At 44.5% G+C, this 13,358-nt stretch overlaps 1 protein-coding gene across 2 annotated transcripts in view; it reads left to right on the top strand.

Annotated features, from left to right (window-relative positions):
* Nucleotides 1-1,665: 1,665 nt before the first annotated feature.
* TRAF3IP1 (TRAF3 interacting protein 1) overlaps nucleotides 1,666-13,358 on the top strand; it is a 66,048-nt gene continuing 54,355 nt past the window's right edge. For both annotated transcript variants that reach the window (XM_063098677.1, XM_063098686.1), the window contains exons 1-7: nucleotides 1,666-1,834; nucleotides 5,183-5,251; nucleotides 6,282-6,443; nucleotides 7,556-7,699; nucleotides 7,801-8,241; nucleotides 11,556-11,627; nucleotides 12,682-12,757. In XM_063098677.1, the coding sequence (XP_062954747.1) occupies nucleotides 1,712-1,834; nucleotides 5,183-5,251; nucleotides 6,282-6,443; nucleotides 7,556-7,699; nucleotides 7,801-8,241; nucleotides 11,556-11,627; nucleotides 12,682-12,757 (1,087 nt within the window). In that variant the 5' untranslated portion in view covers nucleotides 1,666-1,711. The remainder of the gene's footprint in view (nucleotides 1,835-5,182; nucleotides 5,252-6,281; nucleotides 6,444-7,555; nucleotides 7,700-7,800; nucleotides 8,242-11,555; nucleotides 11,628-12,681; nucleotides 12,758-13,358) is intronic.

The raw sequence follows: 13,358 nt of genomic DNA on the forward strand, positions 1-13,358 counted from the left end.
TGAATGGATAAACAAATTGTACTGTGGAATACTACTCAGCCATAGAAAGAAATGGCATGTTAATATATGTAACAACATGGATAAATCTCAAAAACATTATAAGAGAAAGAATAAAATACAAGAGATTATGTATTGTATCATTTCATTTATATGAAACTCTAGAAAAGGCAAAATTATAATGACAGAAACCAGATCAGCAGTTGCCTGGGGTTGGGGGAATGTGGGGAGATGGACTGCAAATGAGCAGGAAGAAATATTTTAGAGTGCAAGAACTATTGTATATCTTGATTGTGGTGGTAGTAACATAATTGTATATAATTACCAAAATACATCAACCTGCACGCTTAAAATGTATGAATTTTATTGTACGTAAATAATAATCAAATATAACTTTCAGGTAAAAGAAAGTCCCTACATCTAGATACATCATGGGAAAACTGACAAACCAATGATAAAAATAATATCTTGAAGGCAGCCAGAAACATCATAGACAGATGAACAAAGATAAGTGTTACAGAAGACTTTTAATCAGAAACCATGCAAGCCAGACGCCAATAGAGCAACATTCTTAAAGTACTGGAAGAAGAAAAAAAAAGTCAATCCAGAACTTCATACTTCTATGCATAACAAATACTTGTGGGAGAATTTATTTAAGGTGATTGTAGGGGGACCTGAAGGGAAAACTGAAAATGCAGTTCAGCATTTGTTGAGAAACCGCACAATCTGTCTCAAGTTGAGATTGGTTGTCTGTATAACTTTCCCCCACCTGAGGATGGTCAATTCTTTCAAATGTGAAGACAAAAGCTGAGAGCATTCATTGCCAGCTGCACTGTGCTAAAAGGAGTATCAACGGAAGTTCTTCAGATAGGAGGAGTACATTACTAGATGGAAACTTAGATCTGCACAAAGAAAGATGAGCGCTGAACATGGTGAACACGAATATAAATCACAGGGTTATCAAGGTATTCATCAGTAGGAATAAAAACAGACCACAGAGCTCCCACATTGCTGGAAGGATTTCTGCAGTGAGCCTGTGCATGATGTACAGACGACAGGTGGGACAGAATCACAGACACCCAGCAGAACGACAGGGCACCGCCCTGTCCTGGTCCCACAGTCCTGAGACGTCACTTAGTCCTCACCTTCCTGGGAGGTAGGTAAGGCGGGTGGGCACGTTACTATCCCTGTTTTTTAGGAACAGAATTGGAGCCTCAAGTTACTTGTCCAAGAAGCCGTATTAGTTAAGTACGGGGTAAGACAGGGTACGTTCTATCCCGGGTCTTCTATCGATGAACCAACGCCTACGACAGCCCTTAGCCTTTGTGAGACAGCGGCGCGCATCTCGGAAGTCATGCCGCTGTCCACCGTCCGCAGGCGGTACCTGTCACAAGGGGCGAGGAGCTGCTTTCCGAGGCTGTCGCTCGACCGGGAGAGCTAGGCGCCCTCCGCCTGCGCGCCCGGGCCCGCGAGCGGTGGGCGGGGCCGGCAGGCGGTGGGCGGGGCGCGGCGGCGCGTCTGTCGCTAGGGCCGCGCAGCCTGGGCGACCGAACGCCCCCGCCACTGCGCAGGCGCCGTGGCGGGCCGCGGTGCACTGTGGGATGGGAGTCCGGCGGCGCGTCGAGGCGGGGCGGGGCGGCTGCGGCGGGGCCGGCGGCGGCCAGCGACCCGGGCTTAGGCACGGCCGGGCGGGCTGAGGGACGCGGGCGCCGCCATGAACGCGGTTGTGGTGAGGCGGACGCAGGAGGCGCTGGGGAAGGTGATTCGGAAGCCGCCGCTGACGGAGAAGCTGCTGAGCAAGCCCCCGTTCCGCTACCTGCACGACATCATCACGGAGGTGGGCGGCGGGCTGGGGCCGGGGCCGGGGTGCGGGCCGGGGGCTGGCCGGGGTCGGCATCGGGGTGCGGGTCGGAGGCCCAGGACCGGGCAGGGGCCGGGTCTAGGCCGGGGTGCCGGCAGGGCCGAGGGAGGTCAGGGGCAGGGCGGGGGGCCGGGGTCTCGGGGCCGGGGCGAGCCGTGCGCGGCGCCTGCCCGGAAGCCCGGCCTGCAGCCCGAGGGGCGGCCGGTAGCCCAGTGCCGCGGAGTTGCTCGCCCTCACCGGTCCCCAGGCCGCCTCTTACGGGAAGGCTCCCGGCCCCTCAGGGAACATTCTCACTTCTTTCCCGCCTATCCGTGCATCTCTTTAGAGCACATCTTCCATCCTGCCTGGCTGAGCTGTTTCTGTGCCGTTCCCCCTCTTCTGAGCCTGTTGCATTCCTCTTCCTCTCGGTTACCCTGCAGCATGTAGCACGTGGAAGGCGCTCCATAAATCCTGGCAGAATGGAGTTATTCTTTTTATATTCTCCTTCCGCCCCCCAGCATGTTTCCCTCCACATTTTGAATGCTTAATAAATACTTGTGGGTGAATTTATTGTAGGTGGTGTTAGGGGGACCTGAAAGGAAAAACTGTAAAGAAGCAGTTTAATATTTGTTGATAAAAGGCACAGCCTGCCTTCAATTGAGATAGTTTGTGTGTGAGACCTTTCTCCACTCCAGGCTGGTGAATTCCTCAAGGATAGAGACCGAAGTTTATTTGTTAGCATCTCTCACGTGAGCTGTACTGGGTAAGGTACATAGAAATTGCACCACAAACATTCACTGTTGCATGGAATCTGTCAATGCTCCTGGTAACTCTCAGAATTGTCACCACAGGGGGTGGCAGCGCCCATTTCCGTGGTGCACCTGAGGGCACGCTCGGGGGTGCTCTTTGGGGTTTAGGAGTCATGTTGAACTTGCAGGCTTCAGGGGCTCATGATCTCACTTGTTGGTCCTCAAACTTTATTTCTCACTTTTTCAGCAGGTTTGGTGCCTTATCCCTCCTCAAACTCTGCTTTACTTGTTTCTGCCGTCTTAGCTTAGCTTATGATGTGTGCTCTCCTGGCATGCGTGCTTCTGTGTTAAAAATCCTAATTATGCTTAAAAACTGTCTTTAATCTACCCACATCCCAAGGGGCTGTCTCCTCCCACTAGTTAGTGCTGCACTTAGAGCCTGTCCTGGGCAGTGTTTGGGCAAGGGACCTTCTTTGTGGAGAGCCCAGTGGGAGCGGGGGTGCTGCGTCACCACCTCCTGAAGTAGGCAGGTACCATCCTGTGACCCAGAGGTAGCAAGTAAGAGTTTGCATGGATGTGAGCATGGCCCATTACACTGTGGGTGCCAAAGCCTTATGCTCTTATTTTCTGTGTTAGTGTTGTCTGCCCCACCATGCCCCACCAAAATGCAGAGCCAGAGGAGGGAGGTGCAGGGAGTGTGCCTCCTCCTTGCGTGTGCTTGGTGTGGCGCTCAGCTTGGCTGCTCAGTGACTACCTTGTGGTTGTTGGAGGGTGTCGTCATGGGAAAGGAGAAGAAACATTCCAGCAGGAGTTGACTTTGTTGGCCAAGTAAACAGGTTGCGTGGAATGAGCTACACGTTCCCAGTCAGAAAAGACTGGTCTGCTTTACTTCCACAGACTTTTACTAATCTAACACCAAAATTAATTTCTTAACCTGTGTAAAGCAGAATACATTAATTGTCACGTACTTGATAAAGATGTTAATATGACTGACATATTGAAAAGCATTTTCAGGTAGTGGATGGAGAACCTCCTATGAAAATTCTTTACTGCACCTGCGTATTGTATTCAAGTTGCCATATCACTATTTTAGCTACTGTGAAACGAACTGCCTCTTTCATTAAGCTAAGCATTGATCCTGTGATATTAATGTCTGTTGTCACTTATAATTACTTCTCACAATTTTAACTGCTAGCATCCTGGGAAAAGCTTAACAGACACATAGTAAAAAAGTTCCAGTAATATTAAATGCAGGAGAAAAACTATAACATGGCTCCAGTTTGGTGTGGAATGAAAAATTTTAGATCAAATAATAGCTAACGATGCCAATTAAGTAGTTGTAGCTTGATTCCGGAGAAGGAAGCTGATGTTAGTGTGGGACTGTCTTTTTATTGTTGTTGTTTTTAAAACGTTTCACAGTAATAAGTAAGCTTTATAGCTGACCTTGGACACACACTTGAAGGCATACCTCTCCTTACTACATATCATGCAGCCTGATATTTTCTGTTCTGTTTCATTTTTTAAAAAATGCTTGTTGCTGGGGGCTGGCCCGGGGCTGACTCGGGAGAGTGTGGTGCTGATAACACCAAGGCCACGGGTTCAGATCCCATGTAGGGATGGCTGGTTAGCTCAGTGGGTGAGCGTGGTGCCGACAACACCAAGTCAAGGGTTAAGATCCCCTTATCGGTCATCTTTAAAAAAAAAAAAAAAAGTTTGTTGCTACCCATTATATTGATTTTACAGCAACCTACCACATTTTGAAAAACTCTGGTCTAGAGAACCCAGGACCCTGGCTCAGTGTGGGGGTGGGGAGGAGGAGAGCAAGTCACCACCCTAAAAGTTGGTTTTAGGGGTAATTAGGAGGTACAGGTTACGTGGGGGGATGGAGAGTGGGAAGAGAACAAAAGTGATGGGGTGCAGAGCCACCCCACTATCCTAAGAAGTGAATAATGACAGGTGGTCAGGAAGGAGAAAGACCCTTCCAGAACTTCCAGTCTTAGAAATCCGGGCTGAGAAGTTCCTTTTTTTTCTGGAATCCATTCCCTCTACTGTGCCTGAGTGACTTGTAAAATGCTGTTGTGGTTAGGTCCTTCCCTGCTTTAGAACCATTCTGGGACTCCTCCTGGTCCTTAGGCTAAGTTCATGTTCCCGAATGGCTTCGAAGGGTCTCTGGGTCGGCCTCAGGCTCCTGCTGTCCCAAACTTCTTTTGATCTCTTTCGCAGGACCCTCTTGGCCCTGGACCATGTGGGGACTGTTTCTTTTATCTGGCATGTGCTTCCTAAGTGCCCAGTTCCCCCAACTCTCCTTCTGGGAAGCCTTCCCTGACACTTCCGAAGTGTGGATTAGGTACCGATCCTGTGTGCTTCCTTAGCTACAGCACGGTGTTTGTAATCTTTATCTGTCTGTCCCCACAGCCAGACTGAGTTCTGTGAGGACCAGGCTGTTTCTGCTTGGCACAATATCCCACATGTTGTGGATGTCAAATATTTGTTAAGTGAGGGATTCGAGTCCTGGGAGCGGGTTGATTCTGCCAGCTCCTGAGTGTGGGGTTCAGTGAATGAGATGGTTACAATGGCCTCTCTCTATCTTTTGAAGGTGATTAGAATGACTGGTTTCATGAAGGGCCTCTACACAGATGCCGAGATGAAGTCTGATAATGTTAAGGTAGGTTTGAGTGGGGGTTCCTCCTCTCCTGACCCTCACATTAATGAGTGGGGATTTTTAAATAGAAAGTGTACCATAATGTGTATCATTTATATGCTGATATGGTTGGAATACTGTAGGGAAAGTGAAGGAAATGGTCAGGGCCCCTCAGATGTTCAGAATATTGCCAAGCATTTGCTGTAAATAGGCACGTGCACCCAGGTGTTCCTTGGTTCTTGTCTAATGTAATTGCACATGTGCACCCAGGTGTTCTGGGTTATGGACTTAAGTATAAAGGACGAGTGGCTCTGATCCACAGTGCCCCTTGTCCCTGGGATGCCCCTGGGGAGATCGCTACTGCTGCTGTAGGCTGTTGCTTCAAGCTGTTGCTGCCGGTGCCCCGGGGACCCTCCGCCGCTGCCGCTATTGCTGAGGACTGAGCTCATGTCCTCTGCCAGTGGCTCCTGGGATCTTTCCCAATTACCTACTGTGGATCTGCATGTGAGGGGACTGGGGACCCTGTCTGTACAATGGATTGGAAGGGTCTGAACCCTAGCCCTGACATTGCAAATGGAAACTTAGTATGACTAAAACAATGAAACGTTTTGACTTTAGTTATGAATTGCTTTAACAATACAATTGGCTATGATGGCATGAGTTCAATAACCCCAGCCAAACAATTAATGTAGCTATGGCCTCAACCCTATAAGTGGCGTAGTTGCATAGCTATTGCGTAGCAATACAAATACAAGTTCGATTAATTCATGAATTGATGAATACCCTTTCTCATTTCATTTTCTCACTTTTGGCAAGTGCATGTCATGCTGATTTTATCCACTGAGAAAGGGAATTAGTATTTCAAAGGTTAGTGCTAGCTAGCTTTAATGAATTGTTTTTGTTTTGTTATAAAAGGTCAGTATTTCTAAATGTCATACATTTAAAATAGCTTTTTGTATAAATAGGAACTATCCTGTTCCTATTGAACATACTGAAGATAATGCAAACTCTTTGAAGTATTTTAATATTTGTATTTTAAATGGAAACATTTCAGGATAAAGATGCAAAAATTAGCTTCCTACAGAAGGCCATAGATGTGGTGATAATGGTTTCAGGAGAGCCCTTGTCGGCAAAACCAGCCCGAATTGTGGCCGGACATGAGCCTGAAAGAACAAATGAGCTGCTGCAGATCATTGGAAAATGCTGTCTCAACAAGGTAATGCTGCAGTAACAGGTGTTTTAAGCTTACCAGTATTGAGTAACAAAAGTGGAAAGTGAGCGACTTAAATGTAGTGGTGGGTGTTTGAGAAAGGAGTTTTGCTGTTGTCTGTTGAATGCTGTGCTTTGAACCTGATCTCAGCCATCCTGGAGCCTCACACTTACAGGAGGAGTATTTTAAAACTGTATAATAAAACATACTGGTATGATAATTACAAGTTCTGCAAGCTTCAAATATAAAACAGGGAACCTGACAAGTACTCCGTCTGGTGGCTGGAGGACGCATGCCCAGACTTCTCAGCCCGGCATCCCCTCTCCTTTTGGGCCTCCTCTGAGGACAGGCAGCTCTTTCCAGCCAGGGCTTGAGTGGCTGCAGGAGCTGCTCTTCCTCTTCTGTGGGGCTTATTCATTGTATGTATATACCACATCTTGCTTATCCATTAGTCTGTTGATGGACACGGGTTGCTTCTGTATTTTAGCTGTTGTGAGTAATGCTCCTGTGAACATGGGTGTACAGATATCTCTTCAAGGCTTTGTTTTCAATTCTTCTGGGTATGTACCCAGAAGGGAAATCGCTGGGTCATATGGTAATTCTAGGTTTAATTTTTTGAGGACTCACCAGACTGTTTTACACAGCGGCTGCACCATTTTACATTTCAACCAACAGTGTGCAAAGGTTCCAGTTTCTCCACATCCTTTCCAACATTTTTTTTTGGTAACAGCCATCCTAATGGGTGTGAGGTGATTAGATCATATGTTAAGATCCTCTTAGAAGGATAAGATATTTGTAGAGTTGTGTGGGTCAGCTTTACTGTCTTTGAATAACACACATGTCCACACTCGACAGCTTGGGTAGAGTTGAACCAGAATTCATGTAGCTTGGGTGGGATCTACTGTTATTGGATGAAGTGCTGCTAGTGATAGTTATCAAGAGATGCTGTGCTTTGTCTGTGGTATTAACATTTTCTTTTAATATTTCATCCTTTGAATTTCATTGGTAGACAAAGAATCTGTTTAACGAGCTGCCTTTGAATGCTGACATTCACATTTGTCACATGTGCTAATTTCATTTCTACCGTGCATTTCATTTCCTTCCACTTGGACAACAAGCTCTCCAGTGATGATGCAGTGAAGAAAGTTTTAGCTGGAGAGAAGGGGGATGTGAAAGGAAGGGCCTCACTGACCTTGAAGTCTCAAGAACTGGATAATAAGAATGCTAGAGAAGAAGAGTCCAGAATTTGTAAAGATAAAGAGGTGAATTGCAATTTGCACGTCTTTGAAAATGACATAGTGAGCCTTCTTATAGTTTAGATAAAAATGTTCGTAAATGATACTATTCTTTGATTTTTTTTTAGGATAGAAGAAACTCTGAAATAAAAGAGAGAAGTACAAGCAGAGATCAAAAACATAAAGAAGAATTGAAAGAAGAAAGCAAACCCAAAGAAAAGGAAAGGGACAAGGAGAAGAGCAGGGAGAATGACAGAGACAGACATAAAGATCCAGAGAGAGACAAATATAGAGAAGGAGAAAGAGAAAAAACCAAAAACAGGGCCAAGCAAGAGCGAGAGAGGGACAAAGACAGAGGCAACAGAGAGCGGGACAAAGATGCAGACCGTGAGAAGGAGCGAGAGAGGAGGAGCGAGGGAGGAAAAGAAAAAGAAAGGTTGAGAGACAGGGACAGAGAGCGCGATCGAGACAAAGCGAGGGACAGGGACAGACGGAGAGTGAAGAACGGAGAGCACTCCAGGGACCCTGATAGGGAAAAGAGCAGAGAGCATGATAAACTAGAGAAAAAGGTAAAATCTTACTTGAAAACTCCCACCTTTGGTTTAGAAAGAGTTTTCTAAAATGAAATGGTTTTCTCTAAAATGATTTTTGTCTTGCAATGTGATTAGGAAACTGGTTTTCTCTTATGCCAATTTAAAATTATGGCAATCTTGGATGCCCGGTAGAAACCCAAAGAGATGCAATTTCTTGCCAGATGTTTTTTGTTTATTTGTTTTTTGCTTTGTCATCCCTTAATAGCAGGTTCTTGGTACTTATTAAGGCATTATTCGATAAGCTTTTAACAAGTCTTATTTTATATCCAGGAAGGATTCTACTGGAACATGAGCTCCATAAGCATATAAGCTGGATTTTTTATGTTTGCTGTTGAATTCCCAGCCTAGTAGAATTTCTGACATGTGGTCCATAATAAATACGGAATGAATTGAGAATCTGGGCAAGGAATGATGGACTTTTCAGATCTTGAAGCATTGGATAGAATTATCGATTGATAGTCGTTTATGAGGTCTCTGTATGTGAAATGTTGATCTTTGAGTAGTGGAAGATCATTTGGAAGAGGAAGTCAGGAAAATATTAAATGCTTGGTCTTTTTAGAGTTTAATGTTTCCCCATCAGGCATTTAGAGAAAACAACATTTTTCAGAGTTTGAGCTAATTTGCTGAAGTTGCTCTTGTCTTCATGTTGCCAGATGTTTTAAGATTTATTGCTTTTCACCTCTTCGTCCTTTGTGTATATTTGTACACAAGGGTTTTGTTCTGAAGACTTTGGAGTAGCCTTACCTTAGCATTAATGGTAAGTGGTATTTACAAGCAATCTCAGTTGTATGTGTGCTGTCTTTTGAAGCATGGATATTACTGAGTTTATTAAGGATTAGGGCTACTTTCAAAGATTTTTAGGCATTAGCAGTTAAGTACAATAAGGCCTCAGTTTATTGTTTTTTTTTTTTTTTTTTTTTTTGTCTTTTTCGTGACCGGCACTCAGCCAGTGAGTGCACCGGCCATTCCTATATAGGATCCGAACCCGTGGCGGGAGCGTCGTTGCGCTCCCAGCGCCGCACTCTCCCGAGTGCGCCACGGGCTCGGCCCTATTGTATTTTTTGTTTAATTAAATTTTCAGGTAAATTTAGGATTGGCTAGAAAATCCTTTTGGTTTCACACTGTGTTTTCTAAATGTGCAAGTTACTTTTGGACTCATATATGTTACGGCCATTTTTCCAGATGCCCATTCTTGTGGGAACATCTTATTGTAAAATGTCCTGGGAAGGTGGAGAAATCACCTGGTCTCCAGCTGCTGGAAAGGAGGAAGGAGAGGTCTGGAAAGGTTCAGGATCTGCCTAAGTGATGTGGCTGAGCAGTGAGGGGCAAGGCCCACACTGGCCCCCATGGCAGTCCTCTTGTTTTGTGGCATCTTGGGATGTGAATCCAGGGGAGGGCAGTGGGCTCTGTAGGACTGACCCTGCAAGAATCTGTAAACTGGTCTTTTCTGTGGAAGTCAGTACAACCCTCTTTGAGATCTGTGTCACAATAGGAAAGGGTGCCTATCCAAAAGACTGTTGTGGTCTTGTTAGTCATTGAGTCTTGTGCTCTACTGGGAACTTCGGGGTTTTCCTATCTAAAATACAACTTTTTTTCCCCTCCCTTGCACATCCTGAAGTAGTGTACACTGTGATGTGTCATAAAAACCTGGGTTTTCTTGTACGTTTTGCAAATCACAAAGATATCTCCCATCTTTTGCCTTTTTTTTAAAAGAGGTCTAAGAAAAAATATTTTTCACTGACCTGATTTTTCTGAGGTGCTAGCATATTCTGGTGTATTTTACTGTACGTGATGCAGCCCCTGAATGGGATAGCCTTCCCCACCTCTCGAGGTCTTCAGACCAGGTGTTCCCATGTTATGGTCACTAAAATTGCTGATGATTTGACTAGTTTTTTAGAGAGAAAAACAATTCCAAAGAGAAATTTTTATAGGCTGATATTTGGGAGCATATCAGAATCAAATGTTAATAATGGCTTTGTTTAAAAGTATTTGAGACCTCAATGTAGTGACTGTTTTTATACTCTAACCTGGTACTTATTAAGTCAGATTTGTATAGAACTTTCACAGTGATTTTGCTTGCAAGGCTCTGCTGCAAATCTGTGGGTTTCTTTATCCAGCCTGTGGATCTGGGGAGCAGCAGTGTTGTCTCCTCTGGTGAAAAGCGCTATGCAGGCGTGAGCTGCTGTGGGACTCCTCCCAAAGAACTTACCCCAGTTCCTAGCGACTTTTGTCAGGTCAGCTCTGGGGGTGCCATCCCCTCTCTGGGAGGCAGGACACTCAAAAGTTCCAACCTGGGCTCTGTCACAGACGCTCTTTACACTGGTCAGATCCCATGCTCTTCCCCATTTGGTTTTTGTCTAGAAGAGAGGAGATGTTCTTAGCTGCTTCCTGGGCTTTCGTGAAGAAGAGGTCAAAGGGATATGAAAACATACTGAACAGGCAAGAGTGTGTCACACTGAGGTGGTTAGGTTAGACCGGCCACCTGTGGGTCTGGAGCCCCTCTCCTAACCACCCCTCTCAGTGGGAGTAGCTGAGCCTGTGAAGATTCATGGTAGCATGTGTGAGGTGCCCGACCTGAGGTCACGGATAATTACTGCTGATACAAGCTGATACATTCATAATTAACTTATGAGGACATTTGATTGAAATATTGAACACGCATCCTTTGCTTTTTAGTCTTTATGGAGGAAAATCTCAATGATGATAATCTGTTCTACTCCTTATTGAGATGTGTCTTCTAGAGAATTGATTTAAGGTGTGAGATGGTGTTTCTTGTGGTTTCCGTGTAGTTTATGGGAGTTCTTTCTTGACTTAAAGTCTTAATCCTTTGCTTAAGAAGAATCACTACATTCTAAAGTTACCCTATTATCAGAAGATACAAATAGGAGCAGTTTTTCATGGGGGTTGGAGGTTTATAATGTTCGTTCCGTCCCTCTTTTCCAAATCCTCATGTTTAACTGGGCATGTTTTCAAGAAGTTCGGCCTGGCATAGGGGTTTGGCATTCCATGTAGTTTCCTGAGAGACAGGAATGTTTGTTGTCCTTGCCCACCTATTCTTCCCTGTATGGGAAGAGATCTTGCCATTTCCTCGGAAGACTCTTTGGGAATCCAAGCAAAATAACAGTAAATAATCAGATTTAGAGTGGTTATATGACGTTCTTATGGGAAGAATTATCATGCCGTTGGTCAGTGTTATGTAAAATATCTTGATATGTTTTTAGATGTTATAGTTTTTTTAGATGTTATAGATTTGAATAATTCTAATGTTTAAAGAAAATTTTGTCTTATAGTCAGCAAACTCAGGGGAGATATCTAAGAAGTTGTTGGAAGGATCTTTGAAAGACTCCAAAGCTGAAACAGAGGTAAACCTTAAAAAATAATTTTAAGTGATGTAAACTTGTTGTGTTGAGATAATAAATGCTGTGTCCTCTCCTGGTCACTGAGGTGTAGGAGGAGAGTGTGGTTTGGGTTTACACATAATAGGTTCATCTTTATTTTGTTGTATAAGTAATGACTTAAATGGTTTACCATATGGTAAAATAGATGGGGTGTGTTTATTCTCTTGTTCTGTGGGGCACTGCTGGGTTGACTTATTTGACAAGTATGATGTGTGGAATACGAAGGGATTGGGTAGTCATTTGTGGGAGAGGGTGGGTGTGGCACTCAGGATGAGTCTGGGAGAGGATTATGTCACCAGGCAGATGGGGAAAGGGAGGGCCAGCTAGAGAGACTGCTCCAAGCTCTGCTTGGCCCGTTTGGACCCTGCACCATGTTCCCTATGGCTGGGGTACAGTCGGGGCCCATTGTCCCCACACAGGCCATCCTATGGAGGTTAGACTGATCCCAAGCAGCAGGGAGCCGCTGCTTTCATAACCTAATTTGAAATTTCAGAAAGTATTCAGGCAGCTGCAGGGAAGATGGATTAGGTGTGGAGTAGAGACTGGGAGGCCAGTTAGGAGAGGTGGTGAGACTTGGACTGTGGTAACAGAGAAGGGACAGTATGTGCTGTTTTCTTCAGTTTGTGTTCCATTTAAACACAGTGTGTAAGTTTTTACCTCAGATGTTTACAAATGCATTTAATAATTAAGTGTACAGCAATTGAGGTTGAGTCCTCGCAAGCCATCTGATAAGACAGTATTTCTCAAAGTGTGGCCAACAGATTGCTGACCTTTTTAGGGCTGTACAAAAAGATCATATTCTAAATTTAGGGTGAAAGGGGTTTTGGTTTCCTCGTTCACATTCTGAGGTCTTGGGTGCTTAGTTGCATTGAGTTGGTATCAGATCCCCTCTGAAAGCACATGGATGCTATTGTGTTTCATGCTTATTCTTCCTCAAGCAGAGCTTGAGAAATAAGTTTGCTAATGATATTGCTGTGTAATGCATCAGTTGAGTTTTTTTCATTCTCCTTTCTTTAAGGCTGAGATTTCTGCTAGAGCATCCAGGTCATTGATGACAAAAACATCAAAATGGCGATCCAAAAATTCAGTGGAAGGTACTGCAAAACTTATATCTAGCTGAAAATATGGATCTTAATTTCTTTGCCTTAATCACAATATCTAGTAGGAAAGAACTCGTGTTGCTGGAAAACAGATCTGCTATGTCTTGGAATGAACAAAGACTGTGTGGGATCAATGAATATCTGTGGCTCTTACACACACATGCACATGTCATGAGCTCACAACACCAGGGGTGGAGTAGCCCCTCTTTGCTGGAGATCTATGTTGGAATCTAAAAGGTGTGATCAAATTTTCATTTTCCGGGAATATTTATCAGTCATCCACATTGTATCAACTCTTGTCTTTTGCATTGGTAGGCTAAATTTAATTGTGATGTAGGCTGCACATAAAGAACATATAGACAGGTGATGTTTATGTATTTAAAAAAGCAGAAATTATCATTAGGAATCATGATAAGACATGAAGCTTGCAGGCCTGACCTGGGGTTTGCCCAAGAATAATACCTCATTAGAACAGACTAGCAAATAGGACAAGAATGCAGGCAAGTCCTCTTGGAGGCCGCTAATGTTGGAGACTGACTTTTAATTGAAGTATGAAGTTACTTTGAGTGAGTGGTAGTAGTTTCTGAACAATCAT

Source organism: Cynocephalus volans, chromosome 1 (genome assembly GCF_027409185.1).
Source record: "Cynocephalus volans isolate mCynVol1 chromosome 1, mCynVol1.pri, whole genome shotgun sequence".
NCBI classification, from domain to species: domain Eukaryota; kingdom Metazoa; phylum Chordata; class Mammalia; order Dermoptera; family Cynocephalidae; genus Cynocephalus; species Cynocephalus volans.